The 22130-nt window shown below is 38.7% G+C and overlaps 1 protein-coding gene and 1 long non-coding RNA gene across 6 annotated transcripts in view; one reads left to right on the forward strand and one right to left on the reverse strand.

The window, feature by feature from the left end:
- PPP1CB (protein phosphatase 1 catalytic subunit beta) overlaps positions 1–8410 on the reverse strand; it is a 35438-nt gene extending 27028 nt beyond the window's left edge. Inside the window, exons 1-2 of one of the 2 annotated variants that reach the window (XM_031466791.2) lie at positions 8301–8410; positions 7946–8085 (exon numbers count right to left, since the gene is read on the reverse strand). In XM_031466791.2, coding sequence (XP_031322651.1) covers positions 7946–7997 — 52 coding nt within the window. In that variant the 5' untranslated portion in view covers positions 7998–8085; positions 8301–8410. Of the gene's footprint in view, positions 1–7945; positions 8086–8235 lie in introns of both variants that reach the window. The other variant, XM_031466792.2, reaches the window with a different exon arrangement.
- Positions 8411–8576: 166 nt separating this feature from the next.
- Positions 8577–22130, forward strand: part of LOC105098562 (uncharacterized) — a 133263-nt gene continuing 119709 nt past the window's right edge. For 2 of the 4 annotated variants that reach the window (XR_004141484.2, XR_010384245.1), the window contains exons 1-3: positions 8578–8853; positions 9146–9275; positions 21831–21865. This is a non-coding gene — a long non-coding RNA (uncharacterized LOC105098562). Of the gene's footprint in view, positions 8854–9145; positions 9276–21830; positions 21866–22130 lie in introns of all 4 variants that reach the window. The other 2 variants (XR_010384246.1, XR_010384247.1) reach the window with 2 other exon arrangements.

The following is a 22130-nucleotide window of genomic DNA, read 5'->3' on the forward strand; positions in this document are numbered from 1 at the left end:
AGTTTGAGATTAGCAGATACATACTACTATATATAAAACAGATAAATAAGGTCCTACTTTATAGCACAGGGAGTTATTCAATTCTTGTAATAACCTATAATAAAAAAAATGAAAAAGAATATATATTTGTATATTTAAATCACTATGTTATACACCAGAAACTAACACAACATTGTAAATCAACTATACTTCAATAAAAAAAATGTAAAAGATCCGGTTTCACTTAAAAATGCCCCTGATAAAAGCAATAAAAGCGATCAATTTTATTAAATCTCCACCATCAGTATACATCTTTTTAATATTCTGCATAATGAAATGGAAAATACCCATGAAGCATTTCTGTTGCATATCAAAGTACAATGGTTGTCTTTAAGAAAAGCATTTGTGTGACTGTTTTAGTTTCAAGCTGATCTAGCTACTTTTTTTCACAGAACATCTTTTTTACTGGAAAGCACAACTGACAAACTATGGTTATTCACACTTAAGATACTTAACAGTCTTGAAAATGAACAAAGACTGTCATTTCAAAGAAAACTGACAGTATTTGTTGCTAGCGAAAATTAAAATTGTGGAAACCTTGTATCCAGCACCATGAATTTGACAGCTTCTTCATACTTAAGGACTCTTCTGATCCCTTGTTGTAATATTAACAAATGGGACTTTTTTGATGTTGTACAAAATGTGTCAGCATTTGAACATCTACATTAACTCAGCTTAACCAGTATTTTCAAAATGACCAACCCATGTTACAAAACCATTTGTAAGATTCATTTAAAATGCAACATAGATTAATGGATTTTAGCATAAGAGAACAGTATTTCAGATTCTACGTTACAACTAACCACTTGTCAATTTCTGGTATAATATTAAAGACTATCCATCATTATCTAAAAAGGCTATTAAAATACTCCTTCCTTTTCCAACTACACTGCAAAAGTACAGATTTTCTTCACATACTTCAACTAAAACAATGTATCAGAACAAACCAGGCAAAGCAGATATGAGAATTCCACTGTTTTCTATAAAACCAAGCATTAAAGAGATGTGCTTATCATTAATTTTTTTGCTTTAGAAAACAAACACTGTTAATGCTAAAATGAATAATTATTGCTATTTTACAAGAATTAAAGAATATTTTTAAACTCTCAGTTTTAATTTCTAACAAAGTACTGATAAATAACTCACATAAATAAAAGTTCTTGTCCTGAATTCTTTTTATGAGTATACAGTAATCCCAAGATTAAAAAAGTTTGACGTCCATGACTCTCTAGTCCGTAGCCAAAAGAAAGCTAATAACCAAATCCCCTTAAACGACCTTTCACCATTTTTTTCTCCCTAGGAATATCTCTCCCCCTCAGCACCAACACCAGTATGTCAAATCAGATTATGAACTCTGGATAATGGGAATAGGAAAGAAATGTTTTATGTACAGATACATACAACATACAGTGGTTGTATGAAATAACACAATGTGGAGGGCACATCTGTTAGATCCTCACAAGGAATAGCCTTCCCAAAAATTACTATGGGGAGGATCCAGAGCTCAGCAGCATAAGCAGCCCTCTGTAACCTGAGCTCAGCTCAGGTTTATCCTAAACAATAACAATAACAGCTAACACTTTCTGAGCTTTTATTTTGTTCAAGTCCTTAACCAGCTTAATCTTTACAGATACATTATTAAGCAGATACTTATTATTATCATCTCCAAAATGCATTAGAAACTGGGGCAGAGCTGAAATTAAAATACATGCAGACCCTGTACCCTAACCAGTATATACATGGCCTCCCACTACATCAATGTACCTTGGGTAAACACTTAAGTGAGTGTACATCTGATTATCACAGAGGTTTCACATAACTACTGCAGTTAGGGTCTGATGTTCATAAAATATATTTCTTTTTTGTCATTATATAATTTAGATCTCTCATTTTTACTCGGAAGCCTGGTTATTTTCTTTCACTTCTTTAGCTCAATTATTTGATAAATATTCAAATAACACAGACGAACCTACAAGTACCTGTAAAGTTTCCTTCTCAGTTTACTATTTAAAATAAAACGAGCGATAATAGCTGCTGATAAAGGACAACTGCCACTGTCCTTTTACTACTTTTCCTACTGCATGGCAAGTACCAACTTAGACTAGGAGCTGAATTCCTGCATTAAGCCAGGAAAACGACTGGCTACTGTTATTTATACTTATTTAACTTCAGAATGAGTTTCTGCATTTTTAGTCCTCTACCTCTAATTGTGGAATAACGACGTAATTTCTACTAAAGTGTTTTCATTTTATCTAACAGACGGAAAATCTGAGGTATAGTATATTTCAAGAATGAGGTGTAAAAATAAATTACATTTCACCTACCAATAAGCAAGACTTCAAAGTCAATCTTAGCGGAAGAGTGGAGGGTGTATAAAAAAAGTTGTAAACTTGATCTTTCTGCTTCCGATCTTCACTGATCTTCTATTTTTCCAAAAGAATAAGCCTTGAAATGGCTATTTACAGCTGCTAGAGGAGTGATTGCTGCCTGAGGGTATAAATTTGTATCCACTCAAAATTAAACCCTAGAAGATTCAACTGGGAATTCCAATCCTCCACCACCACACCACTGCTAAGCCAACTGACATTTACAGACCATTTCTTCTTGTATCCCTACAGCCCAAGATCTCGAGGATAATCTTTGTTTCAGAAACTGAGATTTTAATTATTTCTAAATATCTTGGCACTCTTATACACCTACATTATCTTACCAGTTAAGAGTTATTTGACAATGTATGCAATTGGAATTGATACTTTGTTCAATGATAAATGTGGATAAGACGTAAGAGAAAAAACTCTACTTGATAAAATTTACTATCTTCCTCATAAATCCTAAATCTTAATAAAGCCTTATCTTTAGGCTCAAATGTAAATAGATTTCTAAATCCCAATGAATCCTAATCTTGGATTTAGACAATTACCAGAAAAGCTCCAGCTCTGTTTTCAAGTAACAAAACACTGGACTACTTCTTCAAATGGTCCGTTTCCCTTACCTAGTGGAACTGACAGAAAAACCAAGCACGCAACCAACCTAATTTCTGAGTCAGTTAAACAATGTACCATCTTCATGCCTTTTCTAGTTTCTCATCTAAAAAGAAGCAAAAAAGAGAACGTATCTCCCAGACGATCTTTCTTATTCCCCAATCTGCTCTTTTCTAACAGACCTGGCCTTGGGTCTACACACAACACTTTCCCTGCAAAAGTTGAGGTTGCCAAGATCAACTAGCACTTCCTTCAAAGTGCCTAACCTTTAGACTGCTGGGTCACAATTAAACAATTTAATCAGAAAAAGAGGCTTTAAACAGTCTGGCAGTTCCTGAAAAGGTTAAATATAGAGTCACCATTTGACCTAGCAATTCCACCCCCAGCTGTATATACCCAAGGGAAATGAAAATATATGCCCACACAAACACTGGACATGAACATTCATAGCAGCATTATTCACAACAGCCAAAAAGGAGAAACAACTCAAATGTCCATCAAGTAACAAATGGATAAATAAAATGTGGTATATTCATAACGAAATATTATTCAGCCATAACAGGAATGAAGTACTGACACATGCTACAACATGGATGAACTTTAAAAACATTAAAACGTGGGTGAGGAGGGCTATGTGTGAACTCTCTGTATTTTCTGCTCAATTCTGTTGTGAACCTGAAATTGCTATAAAAGAACAAAGCTTATTTAAAAAAACACTTTAAAAGAAGCCAATCACAAGAGACCACGATGTATGATTTCATTCACATGAAATGTCCAGAATAGGCAAAATCCACAGACAGAAAGTAGATTCAGGTCGCCTGTTCCTGGGGGGTGGGGAGGTGGAGGAATGAAGGGAAAAGGGAAATGTCAGCTAATGGGAATAGTGCTGTGTTTGAGGGTGGTGGTGGTAAAAACGTTCTAAAGTTGATTGTGATGACTGGTGACTACACAACTTTGTGAGTATACTAAAAACCACTGAATTTTACGCTTCAAATAGGCGAAATTGTATGGTACCTGAATTACGTCTCAATAAAACTGTTATTAAAAAGGGGATGCTTTAATGTGATTTCATTAATCTATTTTATTTTTCAAATCTATTCCTTTTTTAACCTTCAAAAGGACACATAAGAGGAACTTCCTATCTGCTTAGTCAGTGTAACTAAAATGTAAGTGTACACGATCCACAAGAAAGCAAAGGGGAGATATACACTAGATGATCACAGCAGTTCCACAAGCTGAGACATCTGACAGATTGAGATTAAGTGAAAAATGGATTAAAAAAACAAAACAAAAACACTCACACCCCAAGATTTTCATAAAGCTATTAGTGGGCCAAAAATACAAACACAATCATATTCTGCCACATAAGTTTATACTAATAGGCTACTAATATTGTGCTAATATTCAACAATTCATCTTGTAATATTCAAGCTTAGCTTTGTGGCAAAATAAAAAAAATTAAAAAAACTATTTTCTTTTTTATCATACAGCAAACAGCATTTGAAGTATTTCAGAATACACTTCAATGACAAGGAAAAATGTTCTTGAAATACTTGAGACGTTAATTCATAAGGCTATACAAACAATATGCTAATGATATAAAGAACGTGAACAAAAATGCATCAAAATTTCAACAAGTTATCTCCAGATCGTGGAATTATGAGGGGGACTTGGGTTTTAATTCCTCACTGTTTCACAAGTTTTCTACAGTAAGAATGCTTACTTTTATAATCAGAAAAAAAAGCAAAACCCAGACACTCACAGGTTTAAATGTATATATGATATAAATAATATTATATAATCAAATATGATATATATATATAATATATATAATTGGCATACATTAGTTATCATCAACTGATAACTGCCCAGTTTTTAAACACTTGAAGTCTGTGGTTGGGAACAGAGCTAGCACTATCTTAACCATCGGGAAGCAGTTTTCCACAATAGCTCTTCCTCTTCCCAAACAGGCATATTCTACTCATTCTATTTCACTTCTTCCAAAGTAAACAGTATTTGTAGTTTGAATAAAGTTCCCCAGGTGATTCTGCTATACTCCCACTTCCATCTTAACTCCTTTTGGAGCCACTGATCAGAGTAAAAAGGTTTTACTGGATTTTCCAGGATACTCAGATAGGAACTAGCTTCAGTTTAAACAATCAGTCAAAAGCACCATAAGTCACACGAATGTGGTAATAGGGTCACTACAGAGGATAGAGTGGTAAACATCTTTGATCTATGGTAAGTAAAACTTAACCCAAGAAAATATACTGGAGGAATATGCACTATCCAAACAATAAATTAGTATACTGCTTTGCATTAAATAAAAACAAAAAATTAAATGTAAAAGGTGCTTTGAAAATTTACATGATTTGCCCACCTGAAAAAGAAAAACACAAAGCAACTCATAAAACTACTAGAAGTGTTACAGCTAATTAGCAATCTGATGTAATAAAAAAGAATCAAGAAAATGTTGTGGAACTACAATCAACATGTTAAACTGAGATCAAGTCCTGCTGATTTCCTTCCTGATGTAAAGAAATTCAGGCCAAATTTTAACTTGCACATTTATTTAATACTTAAACAACAACAACAAACAAACAAACAAGCCCCACTAACTGTAGCTATTCTGCTTAGGCAGCTTTACTTGAATTTGAGTTAATTTAATTAGCATGTAACATCACTAAAAATCAAGGCAGACAAAAATTTAAGACAAAAAATAATTACTTATTAGAAAATCCAAGTCTGTTTTGGATGTCTTTGAACAAGTCTAGATTTTGGAAAGGTTGGAAGGAGAAGAGGAGCCTTGAGAATTTAAGAATCCCAAGGAGACACTGTCAAAACTAAATATACTTCCCAGGACTAAGAAGCAAGTAATGATACACTTTACTGACAGAGAGCAGGCTGAAAAGGCCTGAAAATCACTTGTTCAGATTGGGAGTTCCTTGAATGAAGAGACTGAGTCTTACCTTTTGATTCCTGGTGACTAGCACAAAGCAGGTCAATAAATTTCTGCTAATTTAAAAGGGGGAAATGTCTGGGCTAGAATTCTCACCAAAAAAAAAAAAAAAAAAAAAAAAAAGAAGAAGAAAAGAAAATGAAAGAAAAAGATCAACCAAACCAGAACAGAGCCCTTATGTAATTAGAATTCACAGAAACAAATAGAATCACCGCCTATTTTCCCCCCGGTATCTTTTCCCCAATAACCTCGAACAATCCACCAGTGCAGTCTCTTAATTATCTATAATCATAAAAAGATGTATCTGACTTTAAAGGTCCCATATCAAACATTTTAAAACACATACATCTACTGTTTTATGCCTATAAAGTATATAAATAGGTAAATATACGGAAAATAAATGTGAAGAAGCTGAGATACAGCATCAGATTTTTACATATTTAAATGTACAAGCCAAGTTTAAAATGTATAAAAATTAGTGGTGGTCATAAGTATCCCCCAAAGTCAACAAGACATTGAAATTTTAAAGCAGCTATATTCCCTCTTAGAACAACGCATAATTACAAAAAAAAATTTTTTTTTTCCCAGAGCAAATGTCTCACTAGCAAGATGTTCACATCCGTTAAAATCCAGTCTTTATAAATAGTGAACACTGACTACAGGCACCAGGGGGCCTCCCAGGAATAACTTGATAGTAAAAGAAAAGGCAAATAAGAGTTCCTGGTAAAACTTTGCTTCGTATTCAGTCTTAACACTGAAGGAAAGCTTTCACATCTGGAGCAAAAACACTGTAGTTTGTTACACAACTAGTACACACAGAACTGATGAGATACCGACACACTGGTTTAAAAAAGGAACTAGCGCCTTTCCCGCCGCCCCCCCAATCATACAATCTTCTGTGATTATTTTTCCAAACGTTAAGTACATACTGCTTCACTGCAGCAATTATCTTCAGGAAATTTGAAAATAAGTAACAATACATATGCAATCCTTCGACAGTTTCTGACAGAGGGCTCTAAGATTTTGAAAAATGGCTTAATTTCTTTCCTATACACTCACAAAAAGCAGTTAGTGATGACGCAAATTTTAGCGTAAAGAGATTCACTGGCAGAAGACCGCGGCTGACTTTGAATAATATCCCGGCCTCTCCATCTCTTCGCTTTCCCTCAATCCCCGTCCCTAACAGAACTATCCAATTAAAAACAGAAGGGCCCAGAAACTTCAAAAGATGCAAAGACTTGTAAATGTCTCTTACATACAAGAATGGCTTTACAATACCATTTCTAAGTTTGTTCCGAAAACTGCTCAAACCTGTTAAAATTCTCAAATCTGAAAATCAATACCGTCAGCAAACATGTCTATATATTTCATATTTCTTGTGTGCATTTCAGCTCGATCAAAGACTTTTGTTTTACTATTCTTTAAAGCTAAATAACAAATGGGAGGTACTCAACTCCCGCTAATGTTATCTTCTCCTTAAAGTTCGTCCTGTAGCATCATGTAAAATTGCTGAAGAGATCAAAGAATCGTCTCAAGGAGAAAATTTTTAATAAAATTCCCTCCCGGAACAAGAACTGGAGGCAGCCAAGGGCAAGGCACAAAGAGAACAGAGGAGAAATACACGTTCCACCGGCGTACAATGCACAGGAGCACGCATCTTGGCACCTTCCTTGGGAAGGGTCACCCAGCACCCCGGGGCTCCTCGCAACCCCCGGGCCCGCGCGCCGCCGTGCGGGTCCCCGAAGGTCCGCGGGGGCACTGCCCGCCCGCGAGGACAGCCCCTCTCGTCCTGCCTCCCCCGGCCGTGTTCCCTGAGGCCGCTCCCCCAGGCCCACTAGCTTCTTCGCCCCCTCCTCGGCAGGCGCCTCGGGGCGGGAAAGGGGGTCCCCTAGGACTCCGGCGGCGGAGGGGAAAAGAGGGCAGAGGGACGCGACCCCTCCCCGAGGCCGGCCGGGCCCCGACTCACCCTCCAGCAGTCGGGTGATAAGACTGTCCACGTTCAGCTCTCCGTCCGCCATCTTGTCGGCACCAGACGCTCCTTCCCGGCAGCGGGAACAAGGGCTTCTCGGCGGCGGAGGCTGCGGCGACCGCTCGGCGTTCCCTCACCTACAAGTCACGCGGCGTTTCGACCCCGGTTCCAACTCCCCCTTCCCCCAAGCCCTCCCCCCACCCCCTCCCCACCAAATAGTGGAGCGCGCACACACTCGGAGGCACCCAAGATAAATAAATAAATAAACGAGCGGAGCCCCCACGAACCCGGCCGCGTCAGACACAGCCGCCACCTCCTCCTCCTCGGCACCGCCCAACTCCGCAAAGCTCACCAGCGCCGCCGACGGCCCCACCCGCAGCGCCACTCACTCCACACCGCCCTTCCCCGCCACCGCGCCACGCAGCCCTCCGCGCAGGCGCACGGCGCACTCCTTCGCGGTCCCCCCTCTTCCCCCGGCCCCAGCGCAATCGCACTGGACTCGGTTCTCCCGCCGCCGCTTTCGCGCAGGTGCGTCGCTCTCCCTCGCCACTTCCACTGCGCCGAATCGCCGCAGCTGCGCAGGCGCCCCCGAGGCTCCCGGGGTTTACTGAGCTGGGGAAGCTCCCTTACGCAGAGCGCGCGTAGGCAGCGCTGACCTTCCCGCTTCCAGCTGCTTGGGCCCGGGCTCTCTGCAGCCGTAGTTATGCTCCTCCCACCTCACTTTTCTTTTCTTGGTTTCAATCCCTGGTTTTGCTAGCAATTCCTTGTTTCTGTTAAGCGGGAAAGGCGGACTGCATTACCCATGTTTGAAACTGGGTTTGCGAGTTTGGGAAGCAACAAGGGGTTACTCTGCTGGAAAACTTGACATTGCAAGTAAAGGGATTTATACCCTAAGGTTCCACAAGGTTAGTTGCCTAAGTGTCCCTGGATGAAACAAATTCAAGTGGGCCCTGGAAGGGTCCGTAATAATAATATTTCACATGGTTATTACTCTTCCTTCTATAGAGCGCTTTCACATACCTTGCATCTCTTTCCATTCTGTGGATACTGTTTTTCCACAGTGCTTTAACGACCAAAAAAAAAAAAACTTCATTATATTGCTTAACCATCCTACCTTGTAATTGTTTATGCGTGTATCTCCTGCACTCAACTGTGAGCTCTTACAGGGTAAACCCACTTTTACCTTTGTGCTTTCAGCTCCGGTGCATGGAAGAGAGGGACAAAGAAACCCGGAGACTCAGGAAGGTTGGTGGCCCACCTCTTCTTTCCACTATATAATTCTACTTCTAGAAAGGCAAGTGGAAGAGTAGCCATGCAAAGGATCTAGGTAAGCCAGGGTTTTTGGTCTGTTCTCAGAGGTGGTCAGACCAAAAGTCTTTACTCATTCTTCAGGTGTTTGTCCAGAAACTCAAAACAAGATGCTGCCTCAAACTCAAGGCAGCGCTTCTCGCATTCACATATCACTAATAATAGTTAACATTTGTGTGATCCCTGTTTGTGCTCTGGCACTGTTTTGAATGTTATAGAACATGTGCTATTTCATTTAATCCTCACACCAGCCCTATGAGGTAAGTACTATTATTATCTCTACTTTGTAGATGGAATTTATTGAGGCACAGAATGGTTAAATACCTAGCCCAAATCACACAAGTAAGAGGAGGATCTGGGATTCAAATCTAAGCATCTAGTGCCAGATTCTCTACTCTTAACAGTTGTGATATACTCCCTTTCAGTGTATGTGAGTTGAGATGCTTAAATATGCACGTGCTAGGTCATGGACTTCAAAAATAGAAACCATAGGTTTTGGGGGGAAAAAGCATTGTCCAATCAAGTGCTTTATCATAGTTCAGATGACTTACAGAGATAGGATTTCCTCATGCCTTTTCCCCCTAGCTTTCTCTCCATTTCAGGATTTAGTTTGTGCATTGATGGTGAACATAGAACAGGTGACAGGTTTATAATGGTGGTCCTGTCTGGAGTAGTTTTCACAGACTCTTACTGCTGCCAGTTCATCTTGGGCCTTTAGGGGTGAAGAAATGGATCTTCATCAAACTCTTGTTAAAGGACATTTATTTACACCTTGCTTTATTCCAGAAAAAGGGATTTAAGGTAGACTGCGTAAATACGTACGGTAGGATAAATTAAAAATAAGTGCAGGGTGAAATAGGATGAAAGAAAACTGAGAGTGGGAAAAGATAAGATAAAGCCAACAGTTTTATGTGCAAAATACATGGTATAAGGTCCTATTGGTTCGCTAGGGATAGGTCACAAATATGATTCTAAACTTTCTAGCAACCAAGGAAAACTACAACCAATCAGTAGCAGGTGGAGTAGGTGTTCTGGCTGAGCTAGAACTGGGACTTGAGTAGACCAGTTACTGGAGTTGGATGCCACTTTCCCAAATCTCTTCCATGAGCCTCTTAAATAGTAACAGAATGCTTGGGAACACTTAACCAAGTGTATGTTTATCCTCCAACTTTCATGGGGTCCGTGAATCCTATGAAAAAGGACTTTGAACCCTGTCCACAATTAGGGTTCAAACACATGCAGACATATTTCATGGACAAGGGACACCCAAAGGAAAGTGGATTTCACGGAGAGAACGTGAGCATCTGAGAGAAAATCACCACAAATGGAGTAGGGTAGGATGAGGCCAGTTTTAGCAGAGTTCTGGGAGTCAGAGGACTTAGAGAGTGGTTCTGAGTACTGCCTGCTGCGGCCTGCAGGTGAAGATGCCCCTTCACTGCCACTCCCACCGGGTTTTCTAGTACCTTAGACTCCTGGGAAAGAACAGGCTATCAGAAAAATGAAAGAGCTGTATCTCTGGTGGCCTAGCCAACACTTCTGTGGGATGTCCCTCCAAAAATTTATCTAAGAATTCTGATTCAGACTTCTTCAGATTTTGAAGTTTGACTAGTGCATGTACTATATATTGTTTAACACCCTAGCAGCTTCTAGGGCAGCTCACTACTAACTGAAACATTAATTTTATAAGAGAAAATCAGATGAATATCCATGTCATGTAAGGTAAATAAAGATTACATTTTGTCTCTTATCAGTTCAGGTCAGAGTTGCCATTAAAGTAGGCCCCCCTCCTTTTTCAGAATGAAATGTATTTATTGAAGGAACATTGGAAAACAAAGAAAAAACTAGAAAATCACCTATAATTTCACCAGCCATAGATAACTGCTTTCCTGTCTAATTTTTGAATATATATTTGTATGTATTTTATATATTTATATATAATATGTAATATTATAATTATAATATAAGCATGTTTAATGTCTTTATTTATAATACATATATAGTGGATGTCCCCTGCTATCTGAAAGTAGAGCGTTCCTATGAAACCTTTCATAAGCTGAAATGACATAAAGCAAAGAAGCAATTACCCTAGGATGCATCTTGCTAACAGACGCACAAAAATTGAGTTAAAGCACAGATGCTTACAGATACAGTTCAGAGTTATGGTGGCTTGATACTGAGATGCTGAGTATAGTTTAGTTCCTAGGGAACAAGCTTGGCGGTGCCACTGTCACTGGAGTGAGTGCACACTGCCTCTTTAACAACCACTCACTGCAAAACTGATTCTAAGTGCTATTTTTGCTTTTCACCTTTTTTTCATGAAAATGAAAATCCTCTTTGAATTTCATTCAGTGAGTGAAAAAAGATATGTAGATCTTCTGTGACCTTTGCAATGTTGCATAAAATGAACTTTCTAAAGACGGGATAGCTGTGTACCTATTTTATAAAATTGGGATCACACTTCACTTCCATCTCATCCTACTTTAAGTGATTTCTTTTGGTGCCACATTTATGTGAAACTCAGTTTTCAAAGTTTATTTGGACTTTAAAATGTGAATAAGAGATTTGAGGACAGAGGAAGAGGTAAGAGGTAAGAGGTGGAGATCTGGAGGCTGGAGGAGACAGTGCTGCAAGTGGCAACAACAAGAGGCAGTTGGAGCCACCAAGAGGTTCAAGGTTAGGTGGGTGCCAAGGAGGGAGAAGCCTCACTTGGCAGGTACTGACACTGAGGAAGCCATTGGCCTGAGTGTGAGCAATGGCCTGTGGGCAGGGTGGGGGTCATCAATTAGGGAAGCCAGCAGCTTAGAAGCAAAGACACAAGAAGGCTGCTGGTGGTATTGGAGATGTTGGTTGGACCACCACCAAAACGTGGTGGGCAGCAGCTTTGTAGAGCACCCGAGCTTAGAGACCAGCAGACTCTAGAGCAGGAGACTGGCAGGCAATAGTTCTGATTGCATGTAGGAAGCTGCCTCCCACTCTTTCTGGACATGTGGCAGGACTCAGGAAGGATCAGGCTAAGGTCCTGCTCCTGGTTAGAGTAACAGTACTACAGGGCAAACTACTAGCTGGGACTCCCAACCCAGTGGGACTTTAGATGTGGTATGAGGGAGCGAGCTTACACTGGCTCAGTACAGCAGATTGTTAAACTTCCAAGAATTTTGCAAGCCTATTGTTAAAGAGAGACACTTTAAAAACTGAATTATACAGACTTACAGATAAATAAATTATAACAGAAAGAAAGGTAACAATTGCTCAAGACTCATCACATTCTATTTATATTGCTACATTTTACTATTATGATAGTCAAGAGATTGTTAACATATATCTGTATAGTGGAAATACTGTATAATGAAATGCTACTATGCATCTCTTTCCAGTTTCAAGTTCAGTACTAACATATTGGCCATGGTAGGAGTATTGACACCAAGGAAATTAGCACATTCTACAAATCTATGGCTTTTCTACCAGAAAGCTGGTTGTTAAACATTTACCAGCACACCACTGGGTTTATGGAGATATAACATGTATGTTAATGTCCTTGGGTAATTCCAGAAATGTCTGTGGGGGGAAACTAGACTTCCTGATTATAAGGGACTTGGGGAATCATGATTTAGGGTCTTAATAAAATCATGATCTTATTCGTACTTACTAACGGGAAGTGCCTGGGACAGACTAGTGCTGAGGAGCCCAACCATCACTATTCTGAGACGAGAGACATGTCCCTATGGATTGTCCTTAGAGAAGGCACTTTGGAACACAGTGAACAGCAGCGTCATGATTCCTTTTAGTAAACACAGCACAGACTTTCACAGAGGTATTTTATATGCCTCTCAATTTTGGCCAATGGCCAATATGTTGTGAAAGTGAGTAGGGTTAAGTAGCAAAATGTGGAGGTTGTGGTAGTGATATACAGCTATTTGCTGCCCTGACTAATCCAGGATAGGTAATAAATGAATGAATTGACATTCATCAGGCCATCCTTTCATGAAGATGATTCCTCTTAATCAAGTCTTTAATAAGCCTTAAATGACAGTAAGTTCTAAATTTTACTAATACACCTTGAGGGCAGCCATTCTGTATATCCAATGTCATTAGCTTTTGTGTCAGCCTAATTCAAGGATATTAAGAAACCAGACAAGGACACATGCATCAGTAGGAGGCCACCTCTGTCAATGCAGAGCCAGGCCTAGGTATACATCCAGGCAGGGCCAAGATTTTCTCTTAATATTTGGTTTTGGTTTCATTTCAGTACACATATGAGGGAATTACCAAGCACCAAAGTTATCAGCTAAGTCATAAGGCGTGTCCTCAGTCATTTTAGCTCCCCAAATTAAAAAGCCAGATGTAACTAAGTGCATCTTTCCCTGCTCTTGACCAGTAATTTCTCCCTCCCCCACTTCTAACTTCCCCAACACACACACACACACACACACACTCTCTCTCTCAGTGGAGCATTGTCTCTTAAGGTAACTCTTTAGTATGTCCTTCAGATAAAATGATCACAAAATAAATGCCTAGTGATTGAAGGAGTTAACTGGCTGTATAGAACTGTTAACTATAAGGCAATTAAAGTTGAGTGGGCAGTTATCACAAAGGATGGCTAATTTTTGAAGAGTTGATCTGTGGCTCTTCTTTCTTTTTCTTGCAGTTAGATGACAGGGCCAGCTGTCTATTTAGGTCGCTCCCAGTTTGTTACAATAAAACAATATCATCTACATATATGGATTGTTTCTCTTTCAATGCTCTTCCATCCTGCCCATTCAAAGATAGTCAAGAAATAACTAAATATGTTTGTTGGTGAAGAAAAGAACATCAAATGGGAAAGTTTGTTTCAAATAAAACCATTTAAATACTTTGTTTCTAATAATGGTGGCTCTCCTCATGTAGTATATCCAGATTATGTATGTTACCTTTTCAACTGGAGAAGGTTTACCTCTGAATGGTTTCATAAGTCTCTGTTTCAGTTGGTTTTGGTAAATAAAACAAAACGTTATTAAGTTTTCTAATGTAGTTATAAAATGAGAGGCTCTCCCCTAAGACCATGTTAAAATTAATGGCATGTATCTTCTAAAACTAAAACCAGATGTGTCTGTGAGCTGTGAAAAATATTTGTGAGAGTGACATCCAACACCAATAGATCATTTATGAAGGAAACACTGATTAAATAGAATATTTTTGAATTATTCAAATCTAGATTTAAACCACATCCAGCCTACTACAAATAAATTCTTAATTGAAATGCCCTAATATTGCTTGTTATTTGAAGACATTTTACAGCAGATAGACCTCTAAAGCAAAGTGAATAATGAACTGATTCAGTATTTTTGAAATATTTAGTATGCTTGATTTTGTGCTAAAGAAGACATGATCTTCCCAACTTTCAAGTGGTTTAATGGTTATTTGGGAAAATGACCACAAAATGATTTGGATAGTGGGAAAAGCATTGGCTTGCAGATGGGAGGCCAAAGTAGCTGAATAACTGTAGACAACTCTGTCTTTCTGAACCTTGGCTTCATTCCCTACAAAATTTGTCCATTAATAAATGATCTCCAAAGTTTCTTTTAGCTCTAACAAATCTCTGATTCTAGGACACACAAGTGAAACCCAAAATGTAATATAATATGGGACAGGCTGTCCCCAACTTAGGAACTGGATCAACTCCAAAGGTCAATTGTTTGGAACACAGAATATATTTTCCCACAGAGACTGTGGTACAAGTGGTGGTTAAATTCCCAGATCTATCTGCAAAATCAATTTAATCCTTAATGTAACTGTAGAAGAGTATCCATGGTAATATGGACTCTAACCACCAATTACGTGTAACAAAGTTGGTGGGAAAAGCCATTGAGGATTCTAATTTGGCGCGGCGGAACACATCTATCATGTTTTCTACTACCCTGAGCAATAGGCATGAAGCAATTCTAGTTCTAATTTACAGGCAGACGTGGGCCCCAGATGTGAAACAAAGGCTAGACTGGTGGTGTGGAGAGTAAAGGAAGCACTGATATCTCTCATCCCGGAAAGTGGTGGGCTGAGGACAGTTCCCAATGTCTGGGGGTTTGGCTGCCAGGAGGGGATTGGTTACAAACCAAAGGATAGGAAATACAAGGGCAGAAGGACAAAAAGGGAGTGAATCTGTATGTGCTGGGAACTTTTTTAAAAAGATGCAATTGCTTTTGATCTCACTAGATTTGTGGTTGAGGAAGTTGAGATCTAGGAATGTTAAATTGCATTGAGTTAGTAGCAAAACTAGGACTTGAGTCTGGAATTTATGATTCTTAGCCCAGACCTATCTCTCTTTCCTCTCTCCCTCTGTCTCCTTCTTTCCATCTCTCCCTCCCTCCCTCTCTCTCTCTGTCCCTCTGTCTCTCTACCCTCTGTCCCTCTCTCCCTCCCCCTCCTCCTCCCTCCCCTCCTTCTCTGATTTTTACTTGAAAGTTATGCTGTCCGAGAATCTATTTTTTTCATCCACCTCTCTTTCCTGCACAGGAATCCCTAAAACCCCGCAACCCCACCTCCATCTTTAGCCTGTTTTTCATCTTCTGGTCTTCCAGGGCAGTCTGGTCAATGATCAGCACAGCAGTTTTCTCTTTTGCCCTAACATCGTTTAACAGTGCCACCAGCTCAAAGACTGACTTTCTAGTTGCTAAGAAGAGGCCCTTCATACTCCAGTCCAGGTTTGAACAAACCACCCAGAGAATGGGACTGAGTAATCCCAAACTCTGGTAACATTGGGGAACTTCCAGTAGTGATGTTTCTGTGAAGACAGAATCCAGACTGGCTGGGAGAGCCAGTGTCCCCGTGCCCAAGTGATGAGCATTGCTCCTGTGTCAGAAAGAAGGCTTCCGGTAGGCAGTTCCTGAGTGTACCACGTACTGGGAGTGTTTACTGATATTATCATATTTAATCCCCCTGAAAGTCCTGTGAGGTAAGTATTTTCTCTTTTATAGTTGTGAGAATGAAGGCTCAAAGGCTTAGGCTTGCCTTGAGTCACCAGGTCAGTCTGATTCCAAAGCCCTGGCTGGAACAATCAGGCAGCACAGTATAAAGATTGGGGCTAGTTAGGTGGGACCGGCTCTGGGACACTGTAGTGAGAGGAAGTGGGGAGTGAGTAGAGGATTGGGCTGGGTCAGTGGCAGTAGTCTGCTTTGATGGCAGGGATAGTTTGCTCACAGCAGGATAAGAGTGGGCAGAAGTTGGGCGATTTCTCAGTAGGGCAGAGACTTCAGGAATGAGGGGGAGGGAGGGTTCATTCACATCTACAGCCAGGGCCTGGGGGAATGCCTGTCCCACACACCTGAGAGGGCTTCCCAGGCCAAACTAACAGTCCTACTGATGAAACCCTGATTTGTCCATATTTTATGCCAGGGCTGCCAGACTAGTTCTCAGAAGTGTGGTTCAGACAGATCCTGAACTTTTGAGAATTCTGAAGAGGTCAGGTAAGGCCACAAGAGAAGTGGTGCAGCTGAGGGACTTGAACTGTGTTCTGAAGCATTATGGGATTTAGATCAGCATCTTTCAGATAGAGTGTCTGTGTGTTTGTTGTCAGAATCATCTAGGGAGCTTTTTGAAAATATCAATGTTTGATTTCCTCTCCCCTTCTTAGGAAGTCCTATCTAATTCTCAACATTGGGAGTAGAGGAATGTGTGTGTGTGTGTGTGTGTGTGTGTGTGTGTATGTATTTTTTTTTTAATTGAAGTATAGTCAGTTACAATGTGTCAATTTCTGGTGTACAGCATAATGTTTCAGTCATACATACACATACATATATTCATTTCCATATTCTTTTTAATTGTAGGTTATTACAAGGTATTTAATATAGTTCCCTGTGCTATACAGAAGAAATTTGTTTTTTTAATCTATTTTATATATAGAGGTTAGTATATGCATATCTGAAACTCCCAATTTATCCCTTCCCACCTCCTTTCCCCCTCTGGTAGCCATGAGTTTGTTTACCATGTCTGTGAGTCTGTTTCTGTTTGTAGATAAGTTCATTAGTGTCTTCTTTTTCTTTTCTTTTTTAAAAAATATATTTTGAAACAATGCCCTGGGGAATTCTGATAGGGACCCCTGCATTCCTTCTCTGCTTTGCACTGGATCTCAAAAAATAAAACAGAACATATCAAAGAGATTGACTCAGGTAGAAGAGCTACTGGAGGGCTCTTCAGGTGAAGGGATTATTTCTGGTGACATATGCGAAAGTGTAAGCTTGGAATGCCTGGGGCAAATGAGTGCACACAGGGAGTGGTAGGAAATAGGGTAGGGTGATTAAGATGGGCAGTCAAAGAGGAACTGGAATGCTGGGAAAGTTTAAATCTGATGCTGTTTGAAACAGGAAGCTGTTCACATGTTCACTCATTCAGTGACTATCTATTGAGCACCTACCCTGTGCCAGGCACTGTGTTTTGTGCTGGGAATACAGCAGAGGACAAAGTAAAGCTTTTCCTTGTTGAGCTTATATTCTGATAGAGGAGGGTGATCAGTTCATCCCAGTTTGCCTGGGACTTTCTAGGTTTTAACACTGAGAGTGCCTTGGCCCAGGAACCCCTTGGGTGAAGCAGAATGGTTGGTTTCCTAGGAGATGGAGTGTGTGTGTGTGTGTGTGTGTGTAATACTAGGGGCCATAGAGAAACATGAAGGAGGATATAAGGTTGAGGATAAGGAAAAATGCTTTTTTAGAGAGGGTGGTCAGGGAGGATCTACGAGGACGTGATAAATGAGCAGCAATCTGAATAAAATGAGAGTGAGAGCAAATATCTCAGGGTAGGTTGGCCAGGGGTGATTTCTAGCAGACGGATGTACCGTGTAAAGGTCCTGAGGTGGAAGCATGCTTGGCATAGATGAAGAACAGCCTTGGCAGAGAGGTTGAGAGGAGGAGTCAGAAGCAGAGAGGGGCCAGAGAGGGTGAGTCCCATCAGGAACACTGGATTATACTGAGTGTGCTGGGAGCCCCTGGAGGGCTGAGAACAGAGGCACCACCTAAGCACTCAGGAGGTGGGGAAAACAAGAGTAGGAACAGGAAGACCACTCAGGTTCTTCATTAAGATGTGTCCAGTGACAACGGAAATGCCCAACTATAGGAAACCCCTTAAATAATGATATTTTTGAGTAGCAAAATATCATGCAGCCATTAAATACCTTGTTTCTTCGTAGTTTAGCCATTACTGGATTGCTGTCATTTCTATTTATTTTTGCTAGTTTAAAAGATAGGTAGTGATACATTAATGTCATTTTAATTTGCATTTTTAACAAACCTCTCCATTTTCCACATAGTGATTTACTACATTTAATCAAATGTGCGAACTTTTGGTTCATTCTCCTTAATTATTTATGGTGTACACAGTTGATTTTGACCATACATATTTGAACCTATATATGTGTATCAATTTCTATCAATATATTTTGGATGGGAAGAGCCTATTTAGCTTATATATTGAGCATATGTATTTTTTTCATTCTCTATTTTCCTTTAAATATATATTTTTTGTTCTAGTGTGTTTTGTTTACTTGAACTCATCTATTTTTGTCTCTACCAAAGGCATCCATTAAGTAAAATAGTAGACTGTTGGAGCTTGGAGAAACTTTAGTATCATTATTCTTCTTATAGATGAAGAATTTGAGGGTCCAAGAATATGACTTAATGCCACATCTTTGTCATCTTGTCATCTTTGTAGTAGCTAAAAACTAAATTTTTCCTGTAGCTTGGGTGAATAGAATGTTTTCTAGTTTTAAAAAATATCTCAGCTATTCTTCCATAGAATGAGGTTTACATGAGCCATGTGATATGTAAATTAATGTTTAAACTACTTAAAGCATGAGAAGAAGCATTTGTTTAATACCTTCCACTATGTATTATACTCTGTGTGTGTATGTTTGATAGATGTCTGAGAGCTGTAAGAAAGAAAGCAAAAAAGAACAAAACACACACACACATACACACAGAGAGAAAACCCTGGACTCTTTTCCTGAAAAGTCTCTTCTACATGTCAGTCCATTTGATCTGATATATGTCTACAATGATGACTATCACAAGGTTTCTCATAACAGTGAAACATTGAATACCTAATGATTAGGAATTAGTTTAATTATGGTGCTTCCATGTAGTGGAATACTATGACGCATTAGAAAGCATGCTGTAGAAGGATGTTTAATAACATAGAGACATGTAATCCATTGTTAATTTTTTTAAAAAAGTAGACTGTAATTAAAGAAGACCTACATAAATGGAGCCCTGTATTAAGATCATGAATTGGAAAAATGAGATTAAGAAATCAATCCTCTTTAAATTAATCTATAGATTCAATGCACTCAATCAGAATCTCAACTACTTTTCTCTTGGGGATGGGAGAAGGTAGTTAAAACTGACAGGCTGTCTCTAAAATGTATATGGAAATGCAAAGGATCTAAAATAGATAAGACAATCTTGAAGAGAAGGAATTATGCTACTATATTAAAATATTAAAATATTTAATATAAAACTACAATAATTAAGATAATGTGGCATTAGTACAGGAATAGATGAACCAATAGAAGAGAGTATAGAGTCCAGAAACAGACTCACACATGTATGGTTGGGGAAGAATGGTCTTTTCAGTAAATGATTCTGGAGCACCTGGATAGTCTTATGAAAAAAAAAATGATGAGCTTGGACCTCTATTTCATGCCATACACAAAAACTTAATTTGAGATGAATCACAAACTTAAATGGTAAAACAACAGAGCTTCCAAATAAAACATTCTCTTCCAAAGAAGAGAATATCTTCATGACCTTAGGGCTGTCAAGTATTTCTTAAATTGACTTAGCAATTCCACTCCTAGGTATATACCCAACAGAAATGGGTACATATGGCCACTAAAAGACATGAACAAAATGTTTGTGACAGTTTTATTTTTAATAACCAAAATTTGGAAACAAGCTAAATATCCCTGAACAGGAGAATTGATATATAAACTGTATTCACGTGATGATATTTTACTCCACAAAAACGGACAGAAAGCCAATCTACTGTTACATGTGACAACATGCATGAATCACAGACGTTATAATGAATGGAAAATGGAAAACATAAAAAGTATATACTATATGATTCCATTTATATGAAATTCAAAAACAGATAAAACTAATCAAAAATGATAAAAGTCAGGATAAGATTTACATGTGGGACATAGGGATATTGACTGGGAAGGGGCGAGAAGTTTCTGGAGTATTGGAATGTCCTTTATTTTGATCTAGGTTTGGGTTAGACAAGTATATACTTACATAATATATCAAAATGTATATTTATGATTAGTACAATTTACTATATATATAATGCTATATATATTACATATTATACCTCAATATCCTAAAATTAAAGGAAATTTAAATTTTCTTCTTTTTGCTATATGTTCTAAATATTCTCACCTTTTTCCCAGCTATATTTTCAAAAAAGTCTAAAATGAAGGCATGGTAAATTGTAACGAGAGAAAAATAGAAGTTATTATTTTTAAAAGCTAGAATGGAATCTCAGCTACCTATCCAGATTTAGTGCCCTGAGTCCTGGACCCAGCTAAAAATAGTTCAGAGTCTTGCCAGCTGGTGACCTGGGAACTGGGCTATGTTTAGCAGAAATCAGCACGTGAGTGAAATGGGGTAGAGCCAAGTGGAGCACTGTGGATCTGGTAGGCATGGATCTCTGTCAGCAAGCTGTTTAAGCCATGCTTGTCATCAGTATCTCAGGCTGTTCCCCTCACTGCAAGCCAGGGAGTCGTGTAGGCTCACAGTTTACTGGTGAGTGAAAATGAGAGGGAGGAAGAAGAATCCACATTGATTAGAAAGGGAGTGGTCCAGCACTGGGAAACAGGTTGGACATAAAAGAAGTCAGAGTAGCTAAGTCATGGCTAAACCCAGGGTATACCATCCTTTTTTCTTCACCAGGTTAGACTTAATTTTTGTTTTTACAAAAATTTACTCATTTTTCAACAACTCAATTTTATTTTATCTTTTTAAAATTGAAGTATAATTGATTTACAATATTGTGTTAGTTTCAAGTGATTCAGCTTTATATATATATTTTTCAGATTATTTTGCATTATAGGTTATTACAAGATATTAAATATTGTTCCCTGCATTACACAGTAAATCCTTGTTGCTTATCTATCTTATGTATAGTAATTTGTATCTGTTAATCCATACTCCTAATTTATCCCTCCTTTTCTTCCCTTTCCCCTTTGGTAACCATAAACTTGTTTTCTATGTCCATGAATCTATTTCTATTTTGTATATAGATTCATCTGTATTGTTTTTTTAGATTCCACATGTAAGTGGTATTTGTCTTTCTCTGACTTACTTCACTTGTATGATCATCTCTAGGTCCATCCATGTTGCTGCAAATGGCATTATTTCATTCTTTATAATGACTGCATAATATTCCATTGTATGTATGTGTATATGTATATACATCCATCACATTTCTTAAACCAATCATCTGTTGATGGACATTTAGGTTGTTTCCATGTCTTGGCTATTGTAAATAGTGCCACTGTGAACATTGGGGAGCATGTGTCTTTTTGAATTAAAAATTTTGTCTTTTCCAGATATATGCCCAGGAGTGGAATTGCTAGAACATATGGTAAGTCTATTTTTAGTTTTTTTAAGAAACCTCTATACTGTTCTCCATGGTGGCTCACCAATTTACATTCCAATCAACAGTGTAAGAGGGTTCCCTTTTCTTTACACCCCTCCAACATTTATTATTTGTAGACTTTTTGATGATAGCCTTTCTGACCAGTGTGAGGTGATACCTCTTTGTGGTTTTGATTTGCATTTCTCTAATAATTAGTGATGTTGAAGATCTTTTCATATCTGTTGGCCATTTGTATGGCTTCTTTGGAGAA

The sequence above is a fragment of the Camelus dromedarius genome, chromosome 15 (assembly GCF_036321535.1).
Source record: "Camelus dromedarius isolate mCamDro1 chromosome 15, mCamDro1.pat, whole genome shotgun sequence".
Lineage (NCBI taxonomy): Eukaryota > Metazoa > Chordata > Mammalia > Artiodactyla > Camelidae > Camelus > Camelus dromedarius.